Source organism: Grampus griseus (assembly GCF_964374135.1).
Source record: "Grampus griseus genome assembly, chromosome: 4".
Taxonomy (NCBI): Eukaryota; Metazoa; Chordata; class Mammalia; order Artiodactyla; family Delphinidae; genus Grampus; species Grampus griseus.
In genome coordinates, this window is record NC_138997.1 from 32,792,735 (window position 1) to 32,820,455 (window position 27,721).

A 27,721-nucleotide genomic window follows, 5' to 3' on the forward strand; every position below is an offset into this window, starting at 1 on the left:
TACGCAGGCCTGTCACTGTTGTGGCCTCTCCCGTTGTGGAGCAACAGGCTCCGGACGCGCAAGCTCAGCGGCCATGGCTCACGGGCCCAGCCGCTCCGCGGCATGTGGGATCTTCCCGGACTGTGGCACGAACCCGTGTCCCCTACATCGGCAGGTGGACTCTCAACCACTGCGCCACCAGGGAAGCCCGAGAAAGGATATCTTAATTAGGAAATGGCCAGGTACATTACTCAATTTTTAGAAATTTCATTTACTAATGTGAAAAAGTGTGACACAATGATGAGTCCTGTGCCAATTCTTTTGAGTGATAATTTATTTAATGCCTACTACTCTGCAGAATTTATATTGGATGAGAATGTTCATTAGCCGTGGTTGGAGATCTCATTATGTAAAGAATAAGTGAAGAACTAGAGACGGGAAAACTATTTGGAGTAAAAGCCAAAGACCCCCCCCCCCCCAGTGATCTACAAGGCCCTGCCTGGTCCATTCGCTTCTGACCTTCATTTTTTACCATTCTTCACTTTGCTTACTCTGCTCCAGTCACACAGTCCTCTTTACTGTTCTTTGAGCAAACCAGGTGGGTTCCCACTGGATTTCTCCTTTTTTTTTTTCGGAAATGCTCTTCCCCCAAATATACGAATGGCTACCTCCTCTCTTTAAGTCTTTGCCTAAATGTCACTTGCTCAATGATGCCTTCCCTAACCTGCTATCTAAAATTGCATTTGTGCCCTCCCCCAGCACCCCTTGCTCTGCCTCTTTATACCATAGCTCTTAACACCGTCTAGCATACACTACATTTTTGTTATTTATTACGTTCATTGATATTGTCTCTTTACCCCTGCTAGAATGTAAGCCTCACAAGGACAAGCATCTTTGTCTTTTAGTTCACTAACATATCCTAGTAGAAGAGGACCTGGCACAAAATATGCAATAAAAATTTTATTGAAGGAGCAAATAAAATATCTGAAGAGTGACTGTGTAGATCAGTGGAGTGCTCCAGAGGGCAGGACTAAGATTTATGGACAGACATAGAGGAGGCAGATCTGGGTTCAATGCAGGAATGACTTTTCACATGAAAGGGTTTTCCAACATTGTCATGCAATCAAATCACCTGCAGAGTTTGTTAAAAATGATAGTTCCTGGACCCCAGACTTACCGAAGCAGAAACTTCAGGGATCATCACAGAGTGCCTGTTTCACACACAAGTTCAAGAACCACTGTCCTAAACTTTCAGTCACTGAAATATTCAAGTAGAGACTGAAAGGTCTTGTGTCAAGGGTATTTAGGAAAAAAAAATGTTTCTATGTTCATTGCAGACAAAAGCTGGGCTCAAAAATTCTATGATTTTTTTTTTTTCGGTACGCGGGCCTCTCGCTGTTGTGGCCTCTCCCGTTGCGGAGCACAGGCTCCGGACGCGCAGGCTCAGCGGCCATGGCTCACGGGCCCAGCCGCTCTGCGGCATGTGGGATCTTCCCAGACTGGGGCACGAACCTGTGTCCCCTGCATCGGCAGGCGGACTCTCAACCACTGCGCCACCAGGGAAGCCCAAAAATTCTATGATTTTATCAGATCAATTTCAAGATTGATTCATATATTTTGTGCTGTATTATTTAGAAAATGTCACCTTTCCTTTCTATCAGGCTCTGCTCTGGGGTTGGGATGTATACCTCTCCAGAGGTACAGAAACAGAGCTCTAAGGAGTATCTCATGTTATTTAACATTTAACTCTTATGCAGAAATCTCATCACACCTAAGTATATGGGTGGACATTTCTAGTTATTTTGGAAGTCGCTATTATTTCATTTAATGAAGGTAATTGCAATTTACCCTTAATTATGTTTAGAATCAATAAGAGGCCTTCCGAATAAGCAGCCCATGAGATAACCATAATTCAAAAGAAGATCAAAGGTTAATAATCTGCAACTGAGAAGAACCCTAATTTGACATTCGATATTAAATTGAATATTCTCTTTTCATAAAGAATATAACGTGTAACAAAATATTTTCACTATGAAATGTATAGATCAATTTCAGAAAAATGAAGGTTGCCTTTTAAATAGTGGTTGTTTTAAGTACGGATAAAGTGAAACTGAACCCAAAATGACAAAATAAAAACAAAAAATGACTGGAGAAAGCAAACAGCACAAATCAGACTGTCGCAGGCAAACTCGTTCTCTCCCAAGCCCTGGAGTCCATGTGCTTTGCCCTCTGGCTGGCTGAAAGGTTCAGAAGATTTATTTCTCAACTCTCTAGTTAGATATAATTACCTAGATTGGATTTCTTTCAATCCACAACTATATACAAATGGTTTTTTTTGCTTTGGGCTAGAAAGATCATTTAAATTAATTTTTTTATGTTTCCCATTATGGCATACATTTGAGTAGGGAAATAACTGAAAAATATTTTAACATTATGAGGAAAAATAGTTACCATTCACTGAAGCCTGTTCTGAGTAGTATAATCTGTGCCAAATTCTTTGAAGATCAGATATTACTGCACTGTTTGAAAGCAATGCTGACTGTATCAAAATGAGGTATAATATAAAATGAAGTATAATAATAATAATAACAGCAGTTCCCATATATTACATGTTGATTCTGAGTCAGATACTGTTTTAAGTGCTTTATGTGAACTGGCTTATTCAGTCTTATACCCTAATGAGGTGGGCACCAAACTTATCCTTAATTTGCAGATTAGGAAACTGAGGCAGAGACATCCAGCTGCCCAAGGACACACAGTGACAGTCACTGAACCACAACATACTTCACCTTTCATTGTACTTCTAGGAAAGTACTTTAGGAAATGTACAGTTGTTCAGAATTCATAAACATTTAAATAAAAGGGTTTTTATTTGAGATTTTAAATTTAAGTTAAACTTTATGAGCCTTGAATAATTTATCTTTCAGTATTTTTACTACCTTTTGCTGTCTTTAAAGGAGAGTGTGTGTGCGTGTTTTACTGTATTTGAGTATATTTTTCTAATGACAAATTTTGAATGAAAGTTGGCATATCAAGAATTGGCTGGACTCAAAAATTCATAACTGAACCGTGATAGCGCTCGTTCTATAATCCTTAGTTTTAAGCATTTTGCCAAAACTGGGACAATGTACAAAACACTTGACACTCACCTGCCTCACAATTTTCAGGCACAATCCCATTATACACATGCTGGCTGAAGGAAATCCTTACATCTTCTCCTTCCATGTGAATGACCAAGAGACCAGTGGTTGTCCTAGCTGGGAACCCTTGGTCAACAACTTTTAACTGCAGCCAGACAGGAAAATATTCTGAAGCTGGGTTTTGCTGAAGTTGAATTTCTCCTGTGTATTCATTAATAGAAAACACTGACTGGGGCTCTGCAAAACTAAATATGACAGTTCCATTGGGCCCCAAGTCTGGGTCACTGGCTCTCAGGATGGTGGTCATCTGGTTAGTAGGTGACTGGGGGGAAAGAAAAATATCAAAGGGGTTCTGTTCCCAAACTGGATCATTGTCATTAACATCAGTGACATGTATTTTTATGATCACCATGGTGCTTCTTGAGCCCTGGACACCACAGTCTCTGGCAACAGCCTTAAATGTATGCTCAGCTCTTGCTTCTCGGTCAAGGATGTGGCTGGTTCTCAATGTGCCCGTTACGGGATCAATGGTGAATGCCCCGGAAGGCTCCTCCGCTAGAGAATACTCAGTTTGCCCATTCAGGCCTTCATCCTTGTCCACGGCAGAGAGCACAAGAACCACGGTTCCCACTTGAGCATCCTCTCTCACAGAGGCCTGGTAATGGAGCCTGGAGAAGGAAGGACTGTGGTCATTGTCGTCCAGAACTCTGACTTGCAGCTGCACCATGGAGCTCCGGGGTGGATCCCCCAGATCGGAGCACAGGATGACTAGGGTGAAGTTGCTGACTTGCTCCCGGTCCAAAGCACGAGTGATTGAGAGTTCTCCTGATGTTTCATTAATAGCAAAGTACTCATCAGTATTTCCATCTAGTAAAGAAAACAATTCAAAATACATTTGAATTCAAAAAGTAGCAGCCCTTTGCCATGAATATATATATTCATTCAACAAATATTTATTTCCTGATTATTACATCCTAGCACTTTTGTAAGTACATGATAATTAACTGTGTCTAGTGGAATGGCATTGATTACTATCCTATGGATAGACCTCTTCTGCATTTCAGAATTCCTTATTTTTGCTCTGTGTGTGTATGTGTGTGTTTCTTACATTTCTCCTTGAACTAATTTTAACATCTTTTTGGTTTGGTTTGGTATGAGAGTCATACAAATACGTCCTTTGATGGGGAGTTCTGGAGTGAGGATGACACAGAGCAAAGTCCACAGTCCACCACAGGACATAAAGTGTGAACAAAAATGCTATTTCTTGTCAAAGGCACTGATCCTGATTCTGCTTTCTCACTGTGAAAAGGAGAGAGAGAGTGGAAAATAAAAATTTATTAGGAGGTAGGATCAAGATGGTGGAGTGGGAAGAGTCTGAGCTCACCTCCTCTCAGGAAGACATCAAAACTACATAAAAAGAAACTCTCTCTGAGACTGACCTGAAGATTAGCAGAATGGCTCTTCTACAACCAAGATTACAAAGAAAGAACCATGTGGAGTCTGGTAGGAGGGGAGGAGAAGAAATCTAGTCAGGACCCACACCCCTGGTGTGTGACCCAGAAGAGGAGAAGGATTTCAGAGGCTCAGGGATCCTCCCTCAGGGGTAGGGGTTTCAGCCCCACATTGGGCATACCAGCCCTGGGGTTCAGCACTTGGAATAGAAGCCCCTTTAGGTGGTTTGAAAACCAGTGGGGCTTAATGCAAGCCTGTAGGAAACTGAGACTCTGCTCTTGAAGAGTGTGGACACTCAGTTGTTTGTTCCCAGTCCCAGCACAGAGACAGCAGACTGAAACATGCCTGGTGCTCTGGCCAGCCTGTTATGACTGCTCCAGTGCACCTTACCCCTTTCTGAGACAGGCTCTTACCTCAGCCTCTCCTGCTCCAGCCCCACTCCTTAACAAGGCAGAAACCATCAGTGCACCTTGGGAGAAACCAGGGCTTGCACCAGCCTCCTATTCCAGCCCTCTGAGTCCTAGTTCCAGCCCTGGCCAAGGCAGAAACCTCTATAGCACCAAGGAGACACTACGCTCACTCAGGATTGTGGCCCCAGCCCCTCAGACCCCGGCCCCACCCCCTGACAGGGCAGTGACAGCTAGCACATCCCAAAAGAAGACATGTCCCATGATCACTTTAGATCCAGCTCTACCACCAAAGCCACTGGGCATAGGCAGACTGCATAGGGATGCTCCAACCGCTTCAACACAAAGACATGATTTCAAGACCAAGAAGGGTATGTTTTCCCTAATTTCATAGAGACAAACAAACAAAATGAGAAGAAAGTCATAGAGAGTCAAACAAAATGAGAAGACACAAGCACATGTTCCAAAGCAAAGAGCAATATAAAACACTGGGATGGGGAGGAGGGAAGCCTAATGAAACAGAAATAAGTAATTTACCTGATAAAGTGTTCAAAGCAATAGTTATAAAAATGTTCACCAAACTTAGGAAAAGAATAGATGAATACAGTGAGAACTTCAACAAAGAACTAGAAAATATAAAAAAGAGCCAATTAGAACTGAAGAATACAATAACTGAAAGGAGAAATACACTAGAAGGAATTAACAGCAGATTAAGTGATACGGAGGAACACATAAACGACCTAGAAGACAGAATAGTGGAAATCACCCTATCAGAGCAGCAAAAAGAAAAAAAAGTTTAATAAGTATTATTTAAGGGACCTCTAGAACAATATCAAGCATACTAACATTCGTGTTATAGGGGTCAGAGAGGAAGAGAGAGAAAAAAGGGGCAGAAAGCATATTTGATGTAATTATAGCTGAAAACATCACTAACCTGAAAAGGAAATGTATCCAGGTCCAAGAATCACAGAGATGCCTAAACAAGGTGAACCCAAAGAGACTCACACTAAGTCATTTCATAATTAAAATGGAAAAAGTTAAAGAGTGAATGACAGAATTTTAAAGACAGGAAGAGAAAAACAGAGTCACATACAAGGGAACCACGATAAATATTAGCTGACTTTTTAGCAGAAATCTTGCAAGCCAGAGGGAGTAGCATGACATATTTAAAGTGCTGAAAGGAAAAACCCTACAACCAAGAACACTCTACCCAGCAAGGTTATCATTCAGAATTGAAGGAGAGATAAAGAGTTTCCCAGACAAGCAAAAACTAAAAGAGGTTGTTGCCACTAAATCGGCTTTACAAGAAATGTTAAAGTGTCTTCTTTAAGTGAAAAAGAAAAGGCTATAAAAAGAAAATTTTTAAAAAGATGTGAAGAAAAAAAAATTTCACTGATAATTATAAATATATAGTAAAGGCAGTGAATCAACCACTTAAATAAGCTAGTACAAAGGTTAAAAGATAAAAATTATAAAATCAACAATAACTATGATAAACACTGAAGGGATATAAATAAAGATGTAAAATATGACACCAAAACATAAAGCATGTTGGGAGTGGAGTGAAAAATGTAAAGCTTTTAGGATGTGTTTGAACTTAAGCACTATCAGTTTAAAACAGCTATATGTAATTGATATATATGAACCTCATAGTAACCACAAATCAAAAATCTCCAATGGATATGCAAAAAACAAAGAGAAAAGAACCCAAACATAAAACTAAAGAGAATAGTTAAACTGTGAGGAAATAGACTAAAGGAACAAGAAAAGAACAGAGAAGAACTATAAAAACAACCAGAAAACAAGTAACAATATGGCAGTAAGTACATATCTGTGAGTAATTACTTTATGTATATAGATTAAATGCTCCAATCACAGGACATAGGGTGGCTGAATGGATAAGAAAACAAACCCATCTATATGCTGCCTACAAAAGACTCACTTCAGATCTAAAGACATATTCACTTGAAAGTAAAAAGATGGAAAAAGATACTCCATGCAAATGGAAATGAAAAGAAAGCTGTGATAACAATATGCATATCAGACAAAATGGACTTTAAAATAAAGTTAATAACAAAGACAAAGAAGGGCATCATATAAATGGGTCAATCCAAGAAGAAGATATATCATTCATAAACATAAATGCACCTAGTACAAGAGCACCTAACTATATAAAGCAAATATTAACACACATAAAGGGAGAAACTGACAGAAATACAATAACAGTAGAGAACTTTAATACCCCATTTACATAAATGAACAGATCATTCAGAAAGAAAATCAATAAGGGACACATCAAATGACACAGTAGATCAGAAGAAGTTAATAGATATCTACAAAACATTCCATTAAAAACAGCAGAAAACACATTCTTTTCAAGTGCACATAAAACATTCTCCAGGACAGATCACATGCTAGGCCACAAAAAAAATCTTCAATACATTTAAGAAGATTGAAATCATATCAAGTATGCGTCTTTTCTGACCACAGTGGTATGAAACTAGAAATCAATTACAGGAAGGAAACTGGAAAACACACAAACATGCGGAGACTAAACAACATACTACTAAAAAACCAATGGGTCAACAAAGAAATCAAAGAGGAAATAAAAAAAAATACCTTGAAATGAATGAAGAGAAAAACACAACTTTCCAAAATCTATGGGACACAGCAAAAGCAGTTCTAAGAGGGAAGTTTATAGTAATTCAAGTCTAACTCAAGAAACGAGAAAAATCTTAAATAAACAACCTAACTTTTCATCTAAAGGAACTAGAAAAAGAAGTACAAAGTCCACAGAAGGAAGGAAATAATAAAGATGAGAGCAGAAGTAAATAAAATAGAGACCAAAAGAAAAAAAAAAAAAAAAAAAAAGAAAAGCTCAGTGAAACTAAGAGCTGTTTTTTTTAAAGATAAACAAAATTGATAAAACTGTTAGCCAGACTCATCAAGAAAAGAAGAGAAAGTCTAAGTAAATAAAATTAGAAATGAAAGAGGAGAAATTACCACTGATATCACAGAGATACAATCATAAGAGAATACTACTGACAGGTATACAGCAGCAAATTGGACAACTTAGAAGAAATGGAAGAATGCCTAGAAACATACACACTTCCAAGACCAAAGTAATGAAATTGAATCAATAATCAAAAAACTCCCAACAGGGGCTTCCCTGGTGGCGCAGTGGTTGAGAGTCCACCTGCCGATGCAGGGGATATGGGTTCGTGCCCCGGTCCGGGAGGATCCCACATGCCGTGCAGCAGCTGGGCCCGTGAGCCATGGCCGCTGAGCCTGCACGTCTGGAGCCTGTGCTCTGCAACGGGAGAGGCCACAGCAGTGAGAGGCCCGCGTAATGCAAAAACAAACAAACAAACAAAAAAAAAAAACAAAGAAACTCCTAACAAATCAGAGTAGGACCACACCAGAATTTGAGGGTTTCTATCAAACACTTAAGGAAAAGTTAATACCTATCTTTCCCAAACTATACCAAAAATTGAAGAGAAGGGAACACTTCCAAACTCATTCTATGAAGCCCTAATATCAAAACCAGACAAAGACACTACAAAAATAAATTATCAGGCCAATATTCCTGATGAACATAATGCAAAACCCTCAACAAAAATATTAGCAAACTAAATTCAACAATACATATAAAGGATTTTTAATCATGATCAATTGAAATTTATTCCAGGGATGCAAGGATGGTTCAATATCTGCAAATCAATCAAGGTGTTACACCACATCAAAAAAGGGGAGGATAAAAGCCATATGATCATCTCATTTGACATAGAAAAAGCATTTTGCCGAACTCAACATCCATTTATGATAAAATCTCTTATCAAAGTTGGTAAAGATGAAACATACCTCAACATTATAAAGGCCATACATGACAAGCCCACAGCTGACATCAAACTCAACATTGAAAAGCTGAAAACTTTTCTTCTAAGATCAGGAATAAGACAAGCATTCCCACTCTCATCACTTCTATTTAACATAGTATTGGGAGTCATGGAGAGGGGCAAAGTGGGTGAAGGGGAATCATGGGTACAAACTACTAGGTATAAAATAAGTTACAAGGATGTAATGCACAGCACTGGGAATACTCAATATTTTATAATAACTTTGTATGGAGCATAATCTATAAAAACATTGAATTATTATGTTGAACATCTGCAACTGTAAGTCTACTATACTTCAATTTTTAAAATGTCCTTTAATGGGACTTAGATCTAGGGTACAGTCAAGATAGGGAGATATTGAGGTCCAGTGGTAACTGAAAACAGGAACTGGATGAAATGACCAGAAAGAGTGTGTCTATGAGAAAAGAAAAAGATATGCCAAAAAGATCCAGAAAACTCTAACAAGTCAGAGAACCACCAGAAGAACAAGGACATTGGGAAGACTTGTCTAGAAAGACAGATGAAGGACCAAAAGAAAGTAAGTGGCTTTCTGAAGTCAAGGTGAGACCAAGTGTCCAGGGCATGGTGCACAAAGACACAAAGCAATACAATTAAATTAAGAACTGAGGGCTTCCCTGGTGGAGCAGTGGTTGAAAGTCCGCCTGCTGATGCAGGGGACACGGGTTCGTGCCCCGGTCTGGGAAGATCCCACATGCTGCAGAGCGGCTAGGCCTGTGAGCCATGGCCACTGAGCCTGCACGTCCAGAGCCTGTGCTCCACAACGGGAGAGGCCACAACAGTGAGAGGCCCGCGTACCGCAAAAAAAAAAAAAAAAAAAAAAAAAAAAAATTAAGAACTAAGAAAGATCCAATGCATTTGGCGACAACGGGATCTTTTATGTCTCTGGAAAGGGTAGTTTCGCTAGAGTGACTTCAGTGGAACACATTTTACAGCAGGCTAAGAAATGAAAGTAAAGACACAGAAACCAGAGTGTAGACAACAATTTTCAAGAAGTTTGACTGTGAAGGAAAAGAGACAGTGAGTGAAGGGAGATGCTTTTCAAGATGGGAAATACTGGAAATACTGATGGGAAAAGCCAGTAGAGAGGAACTGTTGACCATTTGGGAAAGGGAAGTGAATGGTCAAAAAGAATGTCCTTGATGCTGTGCGAGGTGACAGGTGCTGTTTGGGGATTGCTTGTAGCTGGTCCTCAACAAGATAAATACAAAGAAATTAAGAGTAAGTATTTAGAAAATTTTATAGCAACATGAGAGAATAATCTTATGTCTTCATAATACAGTAATAGTTTTTAAAAACTGGGGCTTGCATTTTGTATGCCTCTGATTTTTTCTCCCAGTAATTTATAATTATTGGATTTTACAAAAGTATCAGTTATATCAGATTGGAAATTTCAAAAAACACAAACCCTGGTCCTTAACCACAATTGGTAGTGTAGAAGTTCCTAAAGACTTTGATCTCTGGGGTATTGTTGTAGATCTGAAGTGTTTCATTGGTCTGCAGATCTGGGAATTGTTTTTCTACTCATGTCCTCTAGGCCTGAAAGAAAATCTTGACTGTTCAAAATAATAAAAATAAGTGATCATACGAGAGAAGTGAAAATAGAGAAAAAGTGAAAATAGAAAACAAAAGCTATCTGTTCCATCTGTACATGCACTAATATTAGTGGATTACTAACAGCGCGAGTTGTCAAGGGCAGATTTTTGAGGAGTTTGGAGGGCACTGGATCAGGGTGGCTGTGGGGAGGAGGAGATGAGACCCAGGGCACCAAACAGTTCTTAGCAGCTGTGCGTTCTGTAAACACTGCACTAGATGTCAAATGCTGAATGCACTCCATGAAGTGTGTGTCAACCGAGTTGGTATCCTGGGGAGGCGGGTATTTAAATAAAGATAATACTTACCAATTATGTGATACCTGACAGCTCCATTATTGCCAGCATCCATATCAGAGGCCAAAACAGTGTAGACAAGCCCTGGCTCTTGGTTTTCCAGAACCTCAATGTCATGCCTGGGGACAATAATCTCCGGTGTGTGATCGTTTTCATCTCCCACTGTGCAGAGAATTGTTGTAGTCCCAGACAGAGCAGGGGCTCCCCCATCACGTACAAGTACTGACAAGGAACAAAAGACGGCACAGATGGTGGCCATTAATTCATACCTAAAATATGCTGCCCTAACCAGACAGCAACAGACCAAATTAACCGGGTAGCACTGGGTCAATAATATTTTATTTAAAGACAACCTACTGAAACGTAAAATTTCCCCTCTCAGTGGCCTGCTGCCTGTTTTTGTTTGTTTAGCACAGTCAAGGGATCCCTTACCTCGAAGGGTGAGGACTTCCTGAACTTCTCTGTCAAGTGTGGTGGTTGTCACCACCTCCCCAGTGTCAGGATTTATCTCGAACAACCCGAATAAAGCACCTGGCATGATTTCAAACTGAAGCTTGGAATTGATTCCTAAAGGAAAATATAGAGGAAAAACTCAGCCATTATCCCCTTGGAATCCATCTGTCTCTTCTCCTTTTTCCTATGAACATGTTAGGCCATAGATTAAAAAAGGCAAGACACGTAACCTTCAAATTAAGGTCAGAAACAAAAACAAAAATTTACAACAACTCTTTTGGCTGGTCTTGCTAAATAAAAGTCTCCTGGCTGAAATGCTGGATTTTCAAAAATCCTTCCCACAGTGAATGCTTAAGATTTTCTCCCTCCCATAAAAAATTTCTTATGAGTGTGCAACCCTATAACATATTCCTAATTACTCCTGCTAACACCTAATTGTGATTTAATGGCATCATTATAAGCTTGCAGGGCAAATGGCAATTTCTGTAGGTGGACCCTCTGTTTAAAAGCTTGTGCCCAAAGAGCTTCAAGATAGAGGAAGAGTAAGATGTGGAGATCACCCTCCTCCCCACAAATACATCAGAAATACATCTACATGTGGAACAACTCCTACAGAACACCTACTGAATGCAGGCGGAAGACCTCAGACCTCCCAAAAGGCAAGTGACTCCCCACGTACCTGGGTAGGGCAAAAGAAAAAAGAAAAAAACAGACACAAAAGAATAGGGACGGGACCTGCAATAGGGAGGGAGCTGTGAAGGAGGAAAGGTTTCCATACACTAGGAAGCCCCTTTGCAGGCAGAGACTATGGGTGACGGAGGGGGGAAGCTTCGGAGCCATGGAGGAGAGCGCAGCAACAGAGGTGCAGAGGGCAAAGCGGAGAGATTCCCGCACAGAGGATCGGTGCCGACCGGCACTCACCAGCCCGAGAGGCTTCTCTGCTCACCCGCCGGGACGGGTGGGGGCTGGGAGCTGAGGATCGGGCTTCGGAGGTCGGATCCCAGGGAGAGGGCTGGGGTTGGCTGCGTGAACACAGCCTGAAAGGGGCTAGTGCATCACAGCTAGCCGGGAGGGAGTCCGGGAAAATGTCTGGAGCTGCCAAAGAGGCAAGAGACATTTTCTTGCCTCTGTGTTTCCTGGTGCGCGAGGAGAGGGGATTAAGAGCACCGCTTAAATGAGCTCCAGAGACGGGCGCGAGCTGCGGCTATCAGCGCGGACCCCAGAGACGGGCATGAGACGCTAAGGCTGCTGCTGCCGCCACCAAGAAGCCTGTGTGCAAGCACAGGTCACTCCCCACACCTCCCCTCCTCGGATCCTGTGCAGCCCGCCACTGCAGGGTCCCATGATCCAGGGAAAACTTCCCCGAGAGAACACACGGTGTGCCTCAGGCTGGTGCAACGTCATGTTGGCTTCTGCTGCCGCAGGCTCGCCCTGCATCCGTACTCCTCCCTTCCCCAACCCTGAGTGAGCCCGAGCCCCCGAAGCAGCTGCTCCTTTAACCCCATCCTGTCTGAGCGAAGAACAGATGCCCTCCGGTGACCTACACGCAGAGGCAGTGTCAAATCCAAAGCTGAACCCCAGGAGCTGAGCGAACAAAGAAGAGAAAGGGAAATTTCTCCCAGCAGCCTCAGGAGCCGCGGATTAAATCTGCACAATCATCTTGATGTACCCTGCATCTGTGGAATACCTGAATAGACAACAAGTCATCCCAAATTGAGGAGGTGGACTTTGAGAGCAACGATATATATATCTTTTTCCCTTTTTCTTTCTTTGTCAGTGTGTATGTGTATGCTTCTGAGTGTGATTTTGTCTGTATAGCTTTGCTTTTTACCATTTGTCCTAGGGTTCTGTGTGTCCGTTTTTGTTTTTGTTTGTGTTTTAGTATAGTTTTTAGCATTTGGTATCATTCGTGGATTTGTCTTTTGGTTGCTCTCTTCTTGCTTTTTCTTTTATTACTTTAAAAATTTTTTTTAAAAAACTATTTTTTATTTTAATAACTTTATTCCATTTTATTTTATCTCCTTCTTTCTTTCTTTCTTACTTTTTTTTCTCCCTTTTATTCTGAGCCGTGTGTATGACAGGCTCTTGGTGCTCCAGCCAGGGGTCAGGGCTGTGCCTCTAAGATGGGAGAGCCAAGTTCAGGACATTGGTCCACAAAAGACCTCCCAGTTCCATGTAATATGAAATGGTGAAAATCTCCCGGAGATCTCCATCTCAATGCCAAGACCCAGCTCCAGTCAACGACCAGCAAACTCCAGTGCTGGACACCCTATGCCAAACAACTACCAATACAGGAACACAACCCCACCGATTAGCAGAGAGGCTGCCTAACATCATAAGAAGGTCACAGACACCCCAAAACACACCACCAGACATGGACCTGCCCAACAGAAGACAAGATCCAGCCTCATCCACAAGAACACGGGTACTAGTCCCCTCCACCGGGAAGCCTACACAATCTTACCCACTGGGGGCAGACACCAAAAACAATGGAAACTACAAACATGCAGCCTGTGAAAAGGAGACCACAAATACAGTAAGTTAAGAAAAATGAGAAGACAAAAATGACACAGCAGATGAAGGAGCAATGTAAAAACCCACAGACCTAACAAATGAAGAGGAAATAGGCAGTCTACAAAAAAATAATTCAGAATAATGATAGTAAATATGATCCAAAATCTTGGAAATAGAATGGAGAAAATACAAGAAATGTTTAACAAGGACCTAGAAGAACTAAAGAGCAAACAACCAGTGATGAACAACACAATAAATGAAATTAAAAATTCTCTAGAAGGGATCAATAGCAGAATAACTGAGGCAGAAGAACGGATAAGTGACCTGGAAGATAAAATAGTGGAAATAACTAGTGCAGAGCAGAATAAAGAAAAAACATTGAAAAGAAATGAGGACAGTCTCAGAGACTTCTGGGACAACATTAAACACACAAACATTTGAATATAGGGGCCCCAGAAGAAGAAGAGTAAAGGAAAGGGACTGAGAAAATATTTGAAGGGATTATAGTTAAAAACTTCCCTAATATGGGAAAGGATATAGTTAATCAAGTCCAAGAAGCACAGAGAGTCCCATATAGGATAAATCCAAGGAGAAACATGCCAAGATACAGATAAATCAAGCTATCAAAAAATAAATACAAAGAAAAAATATTAAAAGCAGCAAGGGAAAAATAACAAATAACATATAAGGGAATTCCCATAAGGTTAACAGCTGAACTTTCAGCAGAAACTCTCCAAGCCAGAATGGAGTGGCAGGACACATTTCAAGTGATGAAGGGGAGAAAAACACAACCAAGATTACTCTACCCAGCAAGGATCTCATTCAGATTTGATGGAGAAATTAAAAGCTTTACAGACAAGCAAAAGCTAAGAGAGTTCAGCACCACCAAACCAGCTTTATAACAAATGCTAAAGGAACTTCTCTAGGCAGGAAACACAAGAGAAGGAAAAGACCTACAATAACAAACCCAAAACAATTAAGATAATGGAAATAGGAACATACATATCTATAATTACCTTAAATGTAAAAGCTTAAATGCTCCAACCAAAAGACATAGACTGGCTGAAAGGATACAAAAACAAGACCCATAGATATGCTGTCTACAAGAGACCCACTTCAGACCTAGGGACACACACAGACTGAAAGTGGGGGATGGAAAAAGATATTCCATGCAAATGGAAATCAAAAGAAAGCTGGAGTAGCAATTCTCATATCAGACAAAAAAGACTTTAAAACAAAAACTATTACAAGAGACAATGAAGGACACTACATAATGATCAAGGGATCAATCCAAGAAGAAGAAATCCAAGAAGAAGAAATGTTATAAATTTACAATTTATCACAATTGTAAATATTTATGCACCCAACACAGGAGCACCTCAATACATAAGGCAAATACTAATAGCCATAAAAGGGGAAATCAACAGTACGACAATCATAGTAGGGGACTTTAACACCCCACTCTCACCAATGGACAGATCATCCAACATGAAAATAAATAAGGACACACAAGCTGTAAATGATACATTAAACAAGATAGACTTAATTGATATTTATAGGACTATCCATCCAAAAACAACAGAATACACTTTCTTCTCAAGTGTTTCAGGGAACACTCTCCAGGATAGATCATATCTTGGGTCACAAATCAAGCCCTGGTAAATTTAAGAAAATTGAAGTAATATCAAGTCTCTTTTCTGACCACAACACTATGAGAATAGGTATCAATTACAGGAAAAGATCTGTAAAAAATACAAACACATGGAGGCTAAACAATACACTACTTAATAACGAAGTGATCACTGAAGAAATCAAAGAGGAAATCAAAAAATACCTAGAAACAAATGACAATGAAAACACGACAATCCAAAACCTATGGGATGCAGCAAAAACAGTTCTAAGAGGGAAGTTTATAGCAATAGTATCCTACCTTAAGAGATAAGAAACATGTCAAACAAACAACCTAACCTTACACCTAGAACAATTAGAGAAAGAAGAACAAAAAAACCCCAAAGTTAGCAGAAGGAAAGAAATCATAAAGATCAGGTCAGAAATAAATGAAAAAGAAAGGAAGGAAAAAAATAACAAAGATCAATAAAACTGAAAGCTGGCTCTTTAAGAAGATAAACAAAATTGATAAACCAGTAGCCAAACTCATCATGAAGAAAAGAGAGAAGATTCAAATCAAAAGAATTACAAATGAAAAAGAAGTAACAACTGACACTGCAGAAATACAAAGCATCATGAGAGATTACTACAAGCAACTATATGCCAATAAAATCGAAAACCTGGAAGAAATGGGCAAATTGTTAGAAAGGCACAACCTTCTGAGACTGAACCAGGAAGAAATAGAAAATATGAACAGACCAATCACAAGCAGTGAAATTGAAACTGTGATTAAAAATCTTAGAACAAGAAAAGGCTCAGGACCAGATGGCTTCACAGGTGACTTCTATCAAACATTTACAGAAGAGATAACACCTATCCTTCTCAAACTGTTCCAAAATATAGCAGAGTGAGGAATACTCTCAAACATATTCTATGAGGCCACTATCACCCTGATACCAAAAACAGACAAAGATGTCACAAAGAAAGAAAACTACAGCCCAATATCACTAATGAACATAGAGGCAAATATCCTCAACAAAATACTGGGAAACAGAATCCAAGAAGGACATTAAAAGGATCATACACTATGATCAAGTGGGATTTATAACAGGAATGCAAGGATTCTTCAATGTGCACAAATCAATCAATGTGAAACACCATATTAACAAATTGAAGGAGAAAAACCATACGATTATCTCAATAGATGCAGAGAAATCTTTCGACGAAATTCAACACTCATTTATGATTAAAACTCTCCAGAAAGTAGGCATAGAGGGAACTTACCTCAACATAATAAAGGCCACATATGACAACCCACAGCCAACATCGTCCTCAATGGTGAAAAACTGAAACCATTTCCACTAAGATCAGAAAAAAGACAAGGTTGCCCACTCTCACCACTATTATTCAACATAGTTTTGGAAGTTTTGCCACAGCATTCAGAGAGGAAAAAGAAATAAAAGGAATCCAAATCTGAAAAGAAGAAGTAAAACTCTCACTGTTTGCAGATGACATGATACTACACATAGAGAATCCTAAAGATGCTACCAGAAAACTACTAATCAATGAGCTAATCAATGAATTTGGTAAAGTAGCAGGATACAAAATTACTGCACAGAAATCTCTTGCATTCCTATACACTAATGATGAAAAATCTGAAAGTGAAATTAAGAAAACACTCCCATTTACCATTGCAACAAAAAGAATGAATTATCTAGTAATAAACCTACCTAAGTAGAAAAAAGACCTGTATGCAGAAAATTATAAGACACTGATGAAAGAAATTAAACATGATAAAAACAGATGTTCTTGGATTGGAAGAATCAACATTGTGAACATGGCTCTACTACCTAAAGCAATCTACAGATTCAATGCAATCCCTATCAAACTACCACTGGCATTGTTCTAGAGCTAGAACAAAAAATCTCAGAATTTGTATGGAAACACAAATGACCGCGAAGAGCCAAAGCAATCTTCAGAAAGAAAAATGGAGCTGGAGAAATCAGACTCCCAGACTTCAGACTGTACTAAAAATCTACAGTAATCAAGACAGTATGGCACTGGCACAGAAACAGAAATATAGATCAATGGAACAGGATAGAAATCCCAGAGATAAACCCATGCACATATGGTCACCTTATCTTTGATAAAGGAGGCAAGAATATACAGTGGAGAAAAGACAGCGTCTTCAATAAATGGTGCTGGGAAAACTAGACAGCTACATGTAAAAGAATGAAATTAGAACACTCCCTAACACCACACACAACAATAAACTCAAAATGGATTAAAGTACTAAATGCAAGGTCAGACACTATTAAACTCTTAGAGGAAAACATAGGCAGAACACTCCATGACATAAATCACAGCAAGATCCTTTTTGACCTACCTCCTAGAGAAATGGAAATAAAAACAAAAATAAACAAATGGGGCCTAATGAAACTTAACAGCTTTTGCTCTGCAAAGGAAATCATAAACAAGATGAAAAGACAATCCTCATAATGGGAGAAAATATTTGCAAATGAAGCAACTGAGAAAGGATTTATCTTCAAAATTTACAAGCAGTTCATGCAGCTCAATATCAAAAAGAAAAAAAACAACCCAATCCAAAAATGGGCAGAAGACCTAAATAGGCATTTCTCCAGAGAAGATATACAGATTGCCAACAAACACATGAAAGGATGCTCAACATCACTAATCTTAGAGAAATGCAAATCAAAACTGCAATGAGATATCACCTCACACCGGTTAGAATGGTCATCATCAAAAAAATCTACAAACAATAAATGCTGGAGAGGGTGTGGAGAAAAGGGAACCCTCTTGCACTGTTGGTGGGAATGTAAATTGATACAGCCACTATGGAGAACAGTATGGAGGTTCCTTAAAATTTTTTAAATAGAACTACCATACGACCCAGCAATCCCACTACTGGACGTATACTCTGAGAAAACCATAATTCAGAAAGAGTCATGTACCACAATGTTCTTTGCAGCTCTATTTACAATAGCCAAGACATGGAAGCAACCTAAGTGTCCATCAACAGATGAATGGATAAAGAAGATATGGCGCATATATACAATGGAATATTATTCAGCCATAGAAAGAAACGAAATTGAGTTATTTGTAGTGAGATGGATGGAACTAGAGTCTATCATACAGAGTGAAGTAAGTCAGAAAGAGAAAAACAAATACCGTATGCTAACACATATCTATGGAATCTTAGAAAAAAAAATGTTCATGAAGAATCTAGGGGCAAGATGGGAATAAAGACACAGACCTACTAGAGAATGGACTTGAAGATATGGAGAGGGGGATGGGTAAGCTGGGACAAAGTGAGAGAGTGGCATGGATATATATACACTACCAAATGTAAAATAGATAGCTAGTGGGAAGCAGCCGCATAGCACAGGGAGATCAGCTTGGTGCTTTGTGACCACCTAGAGGGGTGGTATAGGGAGGGTGGGAGAGAGGGAGACGCAAGAGGGAAGAGATATGGGGATATATGTGTATGTATAAATGATTCACTTTGTTATAAAGCAGAAAGTAACACACCATTGTAAAGCAATTATACTCTAGAAAAGATTTTAAAATAAATAAATAAATAAACACAAACAAACAAACAAAAATGCTTGTGCCCAGTTATATTACTCTGTTCATTCTCCAGCACAGGAGGTGAGCATGTAGAATTGCTCACGTGTGTATTTTTGGTTCATTTTGTTTTCTACTTAGCATTCAGTCTGTTATCTGGAGTGAGAAATGTGGTACCACATTATTATGCATTTTGAAAATAATTCTTCCTATATTTCTGCAGTTTCATTTCCCTTCAGAGAAAAGTGTCACATCATTTCCATCACTGGGTATGAAGATCTCTCATACCATTAACTTGAACGAGTTTATCCCATGACATTGCAGCTTATTTGCACTTCACACCAGTTCCTTTCAATCATTTTCCTATGTTCTTTTCTTCACTGATGAGTATCTAGGTACAGACATAGTACTTAGCATATATGATTTACACTTTAATAAATGATGAAACACTCTTCTTTGGACTTAACAAAAAACTCCAATTACACATTTCCATCTTGCCTGTCTTAAAAATTAAATTTTCATCTGCTGTGATCTAGTAGATACAATATAGAACTGAGTACTGGAAAAGTGGAATATAATGCCAGTTTTATATAAGAATAAATATACATGACTTCTTACTATGTCACTTGAAAGAGAAAGGATATTTGGGATTATCTGCAGGCATTTTAATAACCTTGAGAAAAAAGTCTAATAAGGCAGGATCAAAGTATTTGATATGGTATAATCAGAGGTCACCAGAAAATTTATTCTTTCATTAGGCATATTATTACATTAATGATTATTTAATACTCATAGTGATTACTTTGATCTCATAATGACCTTAATCTCTTCTTTGGTCAAGACAGAATTTTTAAAAATTCCAGATTGATAAAATTTGTTACACCTATCTCATCCTACATTATGAAAATGGGGACTATACCAACTTAGATCTAATTTCTTTGTTCCTCAAATATTTGGTGAGCATAACTAGGTGTCAAGCACAGTGCTGTTTGCCAAAGAGAGAGTGGTGAATCCACCAGGTATGGCCCCTACCTACAGGAAGCTTTCATGGAGAACAGCATCTTTTAATTTTTGGACCCTTAATTTTTCAATAATCCACTCATTTATAATATGTTATTACACATTATACATATTATATATTACACGTATTATATATTATACAGTTTAAACTCCTAACACTTGTCAAATCTAGAAAATGTCTTCACATGCTTAAACATAAACTCAAATCTTTTCAGTTTCCCTTCCTCCTATTGGTCTACTTATTCTCTAATGTGCTTTACGTTTGTATCCAATATTCCCCTGACGTTTTAGAAACTTTCAGATTTTATCATTTCTATTATTCTATATAGCTTTGATCCCTAAGGTAACAATCTACTTACCTTCAATCCTCCTAGTATATTATTAAGGATAAATGAGATCTTTATTTATAACTGTAGTTTGCACATATATGATTTCACACTCCAAACTTTGCACCCTTCACAACTTAAATAATGTGAGCTAAATTTAAAGTATTATACTATGGCTCTTTTAGAATTCAATTAGTTCCTTGCTTCTTCCTCCTCACACACTTATAATCCTCCAGATTAAACACAACATCATCAAACTTGAGAACCAAGAAAATAAAAGTAAAATAGAGATTATTGAGTCTAATTCCATCACCTTACTAAGAAAATTGGAAATCTGGATCTGAAGATATTCAGTGATACACTTACAACACACCAAAGTGTGTGTGTGTGTGTGTGTGTGTGTGTGTGTACACATACATATATCTGCTCTTAGACCTCAGGACCTACAGCCTTATGACTTCTTGCTTTCTCCTACTCTAGGATACCCCTCTTCAGTTCATTTCTTTTCCTCTTCAGTCCAGCCCCATGAATTAACACTTTGGCAACCTTGCAAATTCCTCAGGTACTGTGGCTTTTTACCAAAGAAGGCCAGCAAAACCTCAGTCCAGATTCATTCCAGCCATCTCTCTGTCCTCCTGGAATATCCAGCAGATAACTGGGGCTGAAGAAAACTTCACAAAAGCATAGATGGAGGCCACTGAAATGTTACTGTCATCTGGCAATCTTTCCAGATCTCCTTGGTCACCCCTCTCCTATTCATTTCTTCTACCCGACCACCCCCTGGTTCACTCTCACAAATCATTTCCCTTCCTATTTCCTAGAGAAAATGGAGGCATTGGGAAAAAGCTCCCTCAACTTTCTGCATCTGTATTCAACTCTACCTCCTGCTTTGTGTCTTAATGGCAAAAGTAATTCTTCAAATACCCTCTTGAAATTTTCCTGTCAGTTCTAATCTTTCCCATTTATAATTTTTCCTTAAATTATATTTTAGCTGTAAGAAACAAGACTTTTTTCCTCCTCTTTATAGCCAAGTATCTTTTTAAAATTCTCTGCAGCTAGCTTGAAACCATTGCCGTATCTAGTTATTCTTTCTACAGTCACCAGTAAGCTTCTGGTTGTAAGATCTACAGACCATGTTTAGTTGACTTGTTTTCTCTTGGCTTCAGGTATTGCTGGCTGATGTTTAAAAACACAGAAAGGAAGGAACAAAGAGAGAGAGAGGAAGACAGGGAGAGAAGGGGAGAGGGAAGGAGGGAGGAAGGAATTCATTCCACCTCTTTCCCACTTCACTGGCTTCAGTTTCCACCTATATGCAGATGACACATATGTATTGAGCACAAGTTATTTGGTTGATTGATTCATTCACTTATGTGTTTATTTATGCAGTACACATTTACCAAGTGCCAGGCACTGGAAAGATACCATTGAATAATGAGTAATTATCTTGGTCCTCAGAGTTCCCCTCTAGTGAGGGAGATGGTGTGGGGGAATATGTGAAATCACTGAGGAAGGGGATCAGGGAAGACTTATTACAGGTAGATAGTTTGTTCATTTATTATTTTATTCAATAAACATATAGAGAGAGTGATAGCGGGTGCCAAGATACCATGCCAGGTGCTAAGGATATAACTGCTGGCAAGAAGACACATTCTTTGCTCTCACAGTGCTTATAGTGTAGCACTGGTTGCAGAGAAGTAAGCAGACAATTACAATTCCACATGGTAAGACATAACTGAGTGAGTATGTGTTGCTTTCTGTATAAGCTTAGACCCTAAAGATAAATAGGATTTAACAAGTAAGAGGGAAGAAAGTGTTTGAATGCACTCAAAATAGAAACCAAACTCCATACCGCAGTCTACAAAGTCTCATGTGATGTGGACTCAAGCTCTTCTCATATACTTGCTCCTGCACTATATTCCTGGCCCACGGGCTTCACTTCTGCTCTCTGAACATGCTAAGTGTCTTTCTGTTGGGGCCTTTGTAGTTGCTGTTCCCTCTGCCAGCTCCTCCCTCTGTTCTTTACATGGTGTACTAGTTATTAAACTGTTGTGACTCAGCTCTGAATCCGTTCTTCCCCATTCCGCCCTGCGATGCTGGGGCTAGGGAATCTGCACATCACAGCTGTGCAGAATCTCCTTTGCCAGCTGAGCCCCTCTTAGGATCTGCCACAAAGGGACCCTCGAGGGAGACTGAGGTCAGAGGAGAGCAGATGGGACTTCTTCTTCCTGTTTTCTTATTTTCCCTGTCAGCAACGCCATTTCTTCTAGTGCAGAAACTGTTCACAACTTTCTGTCTATTTTGGCACTCCCAGACCAGGCTCTGCAAGGCCCCTCTTCTCATTTTTTTCCTAGATTCTGATAATCTCGACCTATTCTCCTTGTTTCCAGGGATTAGGGGTGGTAGCTGCTTCCTACCGTTATTTTTTTCTGGGTTACTTCAGGATTCCCTTTCTGTTTATTCAGCCTTCCAACACCTGTATTGTAATAGCTGGTTTTCCTGACTGCACCTGATTGATACGGTACTTGGCACCAGGATTGGATCCCAGGTTTTAGGGATTCTGAGACTGATTTGGTTATGCCTTCGGCCTTAAAGGCAGTGCTGGATTCCCTGCCCACAGGAAATGGAACACTAGTAATTTCTCATTTGCAACGGTACCATGATCATTTAAATTATCACCTGTGTTTGATTGTGATGAACTGACTATTAAAGGATTTCTATTCCTTAGAGGACCAAGTGGGGATGACTTTGGCCATGGGATAGTAAAAGGAGTATGATGTGAACTGGTTGTCTCTGAATGCAATCGGAACTTACAGAAAGAATATTATAAGCTGAGTCTTTAAAGTCGCAGCTCAAGTCATAGTCAAAAAACCAAAAAACTTCTAAGGAAGCCCCCAAATTAATCTCTCTGAAGATCAGAACCAGATTGAGCAGCAGATATATAACAGGTAACTTCTTGCAAGGGGATACCTATTCACGAGAAGACCTACAACCAGAGTCAGATCTCAACATACTGCAGGCAGTTACATGCAAATATGACTCAGTTAGAGACAGCTTATAGTTTTAAAATAATAGCAAGATTTTTCTAACTTATATTGAATAAATCTGTGGAAAATGTGTGGAAATCAATTCTAAGGATGTGAAACCCAGGAAGATAAAATAGTACTTTGGTTTCAGCTGGATTCATTGATGTGGTGTTCCTACCAGAGATTCTGAATTTAATGTGCTAGCTCTTTTAGTTATTTCCCTTGACAGTTTCTTTTGATTGGCTGCATTCAATAGTGGTCTATCATCATTGAGATTGAGATGCCAGATCTTCCCTTGCATACTATACAGAAAGGAATCAAAAAGCTTAAGGAAATGGAGAAGAACATTAGGATGGATTTACCAATGGTAAATTTACCATTTATCATGACATGCCCACCACCCTCCTCTAACTACATTTACCAACAGTTCAGAGTATTCTCCCTTCATAAAGACCCTGGGAAAGCCATTGGTTAGAGGGGCTCCAGCATCCTTTAAATGCCCTCTGGTAGTTGCCCTCTGTGTAGGCTGTGGACTATGGTGCCACTGGTCCCGGGGACCACCTTTTGAGTACCAACACTCTCAAACTTTCTGGACAAGATGGCAGAGTAGAAGAACCTTGAGCTCACCTCCTCTCATGAGCACACCAAAATCACAACTAACTCTGAACAACCATCGATAAAAGACTGGAACCTACAAAAAAAAGACATTCTGCATCCAAAGACATAAAGAAGAAACCACAGTGAGATGGTAGGAGGGGAGGATTCATGATATAATCAAATTCCATACCCCTCAGGTAGGCAACCAACAAACTGGAGAACAATTATATTGCAGAAGTTCTCCCACAGGAGTGAGAGTTCTGAGGCCCATATCAGGCTCCCCAGCCTGGAGGTCTGGAATATAAAGGATTGAACCCCCAGAGCATTTGGCTTTGAAGGCCAGCAGTTCTTGATTGCAGGAACTCCACAGGACTGGGGGACACAGAGACTCTACTCTTGGAGGACTGCAAAAGCAGTGACTTCATAGGACCCTGGGTCAGACCTACTTGCTGATCTTGAAGGGTCTCCTGGATGGAGGGAGATGGAGGGAGGGTGGGCAGCTGTGGTTCACTCTGAGGACAGGGACACTGGTGGCGCATGTACCAGGGAGTATTCATCAGCATGAGCTCTCCTGGAGGCCGACATTTTGGCACCAAGACCTGACCTCACCCAGTAGCCTGCAGGATCCAGTGCTGGGATACCTCAGGCCAAACAACCAACAGGGTGGGAACACAGCTCTGCCCATCAGCAAACACACTGCCTAAAGACTTCCTGAGCCCACAGCTGCCTCTAGACATACTCCTTGACACTCCTGACCACCAGAGGGACAAGACCCAACTCCACCCACCAGTGGACAAGTGTTACCAAGTCTAAGTTCATACCGCTAGCCACACAACAGGCCAGTAATTGAGAGAGAAATTGTTGGGGTAAGGAGTAATGACTTTATTTGGAAAGCCAGAAAACTGAGAAGATGGAGGGCTTGTGCCCCAAAGAACCATCTTGCCTGAGGTAGAATTCAGGCTTCTTTTACACTAAAAGGGGAGGGAGTAAAGTCAAACACTTCCTGGTTCCCATCAGCCTCCAGAGGGGATGTGTTAATTTCTTCCTCCCTGCAGTCATTCACTGGTGGACCTGGTCAGGATGTTTCCTGTGAGCTAAACAAAGGTATTTTAGCTTAACGCTCATTACCTGGGAGGCAGGGTTCTGAGAGTTGGGTCATTATGTATAATTTAAGGTTTTGGGCAACATCCCTTTAGTGATTAACTTGCAATAGAATACAAAAGGTTCTTCCCTATTACATAGGCACTGGCCCCTCCCACTAGGAAGCCTGCACAAGCCTCTAGACCAGCCTCATCCACCAGGGGGGAGGGCAGTTTTCTTGCCAGAAGCAAGCAAGCCTGCAGAACCGAGTCCACAAACACAGGTCAGAACCTACCCTGGGACCAGCTGGTCTCTGGCCCTTAGGTCATGAAAGGAGACTGTACTGCTGAGACATATAGGACATCCCCTACAGAGGGCCATTTCTCCAAGGTTGAGAAACAAAACATATATAAAAATACAAAAAAATTTAGACAAAATGAGGCAACAAAGGAATATGTTCCAGATGAAGGACCAAGATAAAACCCCAGAAGAATAACTAAGCAACATGGACATAAGCAATCTACCTGAGAAAGAGTTCAGAGTAATGACTGTAAAGATGATCTAAGAACTTGGGAAATGAATGGATGCACAGAGCAAGAAGTTATAAGAAGTTTTAAACAAAGAGTTAGAAATATAAAGAACAACCAAACAGTTGAAGAACACAGTAACTGAAATGAGAACCAACACTCTATACCAATTTGTAAGGACTATCACAAGTGATCTGCTTTCATCCAGCAGGAACAATGGTACATCTTTATGTAAACTCTTCCACTACCAGCCATCATCTACTCAGCAGAGATAAAGATCATCTCAGCATCCAGTAGATCATCACACTGATCTACTACCGTGATGACATCATAATTGGATCTGATGATCAGAAAATTGTAAGAAACTTAGATGTCTTAATTAGATATATCTGTCAGACCAGTGGTTGGCAAACCCACTGGACAAATACAGCCTACCCCCGTGATTTTGTGAAGTTCTGCTGAAACCCAGCCATGCTCAATTCTTTATGTATTATCTATTGCTGTTGTCTTGCTCCAACATCAGAATTAAGTAGTAAAGACTGTATAGCCTGCAAAACCTAAAACATTCACTGTCTTGCCCTTTACAGAGAAAAGTTTGCATAACCCTGTCCTACCGTAAAGGCAGGCAAGTGATAGGAGGTGACAATAGAGAGGAAAGCTACAGTCACTTATTAAAGTGCCTAGTTGTTAAGCTAAAAGAGAAGAGAACTTCATCCTCAAAACCATGAGGAATTAATTAAGAATTCTGACCAAGGGAGTGTTGTTTTCAGATTTACTTTTTATGAAAATATTTTTTCATGTAACTCCTCAACTGTACAATGCCTACACAACTCAAACATTCCTAAAGGAAAAACAGGATTGTACCTTGCTGATTGAATGGAGAAATAAACAAATAAATGAGTTCTGAAGAGTGAAGGCAGCTTGTAGCAGCCTATTTCACAGATGTTCTGGTTTCTCAAATCATATAGTCAAAAAAATTTACTAAACTCCTATGTCATAGCTTGCATTATCTTAGGAACCTGGGATAAAAGCAAGTAAAATATGTTCTGAATCCATGAGTTCACAGCTTAAAAGGCAGGCAGAAAATTAGACAATCATATAATCAAAACACCATGTATTAAATTAAATAGGATTATATTTCAAAGTTTTAATAGTGATTGTCTCTGGGTGAGTAGTCCTTTTTTTCTGTTTAATTTTTTCATTAATTCTAAGACACATTTTTCCCCAAATTTTAATATATCTGAAGTTAGATGCTTCTTACAATTAATAGTGTCTTAGATTCAATGAAATAGATGAAATACTGTCATGGTAGTGTTTCTCCTTTGCTCCGAGAGCAGGCTGTTGGGTGGGGTTATGCATCCAGCATGAGACAGTTTCTGGGAAACCAGATGTAGAGTTTGTTCAAGATAAATCCAGATACAGAATACATTTTTTATGGGATAGAGAATAAGATTTCACTATAGAATTCAACATTTTTGTATGGTGATGTGCTGTTGAATTATTTTGTATTCACCATGAATGAGCCAATGCATCACCAGAACTGAGTCATCTTCCCTGCTGAGGCACCCTTTCCTCCCAGGACTGGGGGAGAGGTACTCCTAGGGATAGATCTTTTCCCACTAACAATGGAGCTCTTGTTGTTGGCACCAAATGCTGCAGCAGTTTTAATATCTTAGTTAAAAAGTGGTAATTGTTTTTTCCCTTTTAATACAAGAAAAAACTCCCGTTAGAACCAGTGTGAGTCATGCATCATAAACATTCAGTGCTCAAATTCCTATGGGTTTTGAATGCCAAACAATGCTGTTAGGCTTACATTTTTAAAAACTACATTGTAGAATGCTAGAAAACGTATGTTAACCTTTCTAGTATTAAGTAATGCTATAATATTTTTAAAAATACAGACTATAAAGTAAACCATTCATAAATTCCAATATGATGCCAGTTATGTTAAAATCTTGACTACATCATTTAATTCTTGTGCATAATCCTTTTTCATTGTCTTAACCCAATAAGCAAAAAAAAAAAAAAAGATTTAGGAAAAATATGTTCAGAAACACATGCATACACCCAAATTCACATGCATTTACATAACCACTGGCTTAACAGATCTGGCTTCATTAAAAACACTGAGATTTCCAGTAAACCAAAATTTTCTACAAAACTTGTGAAGGTGCGTGAGACTCAGGAAATGCTAATGTGTATCTCAA

At 39.5% G+C, this 27,721-nt stretch overlaps 1 protein-coding gene across 1 annotated transcript in view; it reads right to left on the reverse strand.

Annotated features, from left to right (window-relative positions):
- DCHS2 (dachsous cadherin-related 2) overlaps positions 1–27,721 on the reverse strand; it is a gene marked incomplete at both ends in the record, with an annotated part of 287,003 nt that overhangs the window by 64,894 nt on the left and 194,388 nt on the right. The window contains 3 exons of the mRNA XM_082653510.1: positions 3,129–3,986; positions 10,794–11,003; positions 11,214–11,348. Of these exons, the coding sequence (XP_082509636.1) occupies positions 3,129–3,986; positions 10,794–11,003; positions 11,214–11,348 (1,203 nt within the window). The remainder of the gene's footprint in view (positions 1–3,128; positions 3,987–10,793; positions 11,004–11,213; positions 11,349–27,721) is intronic.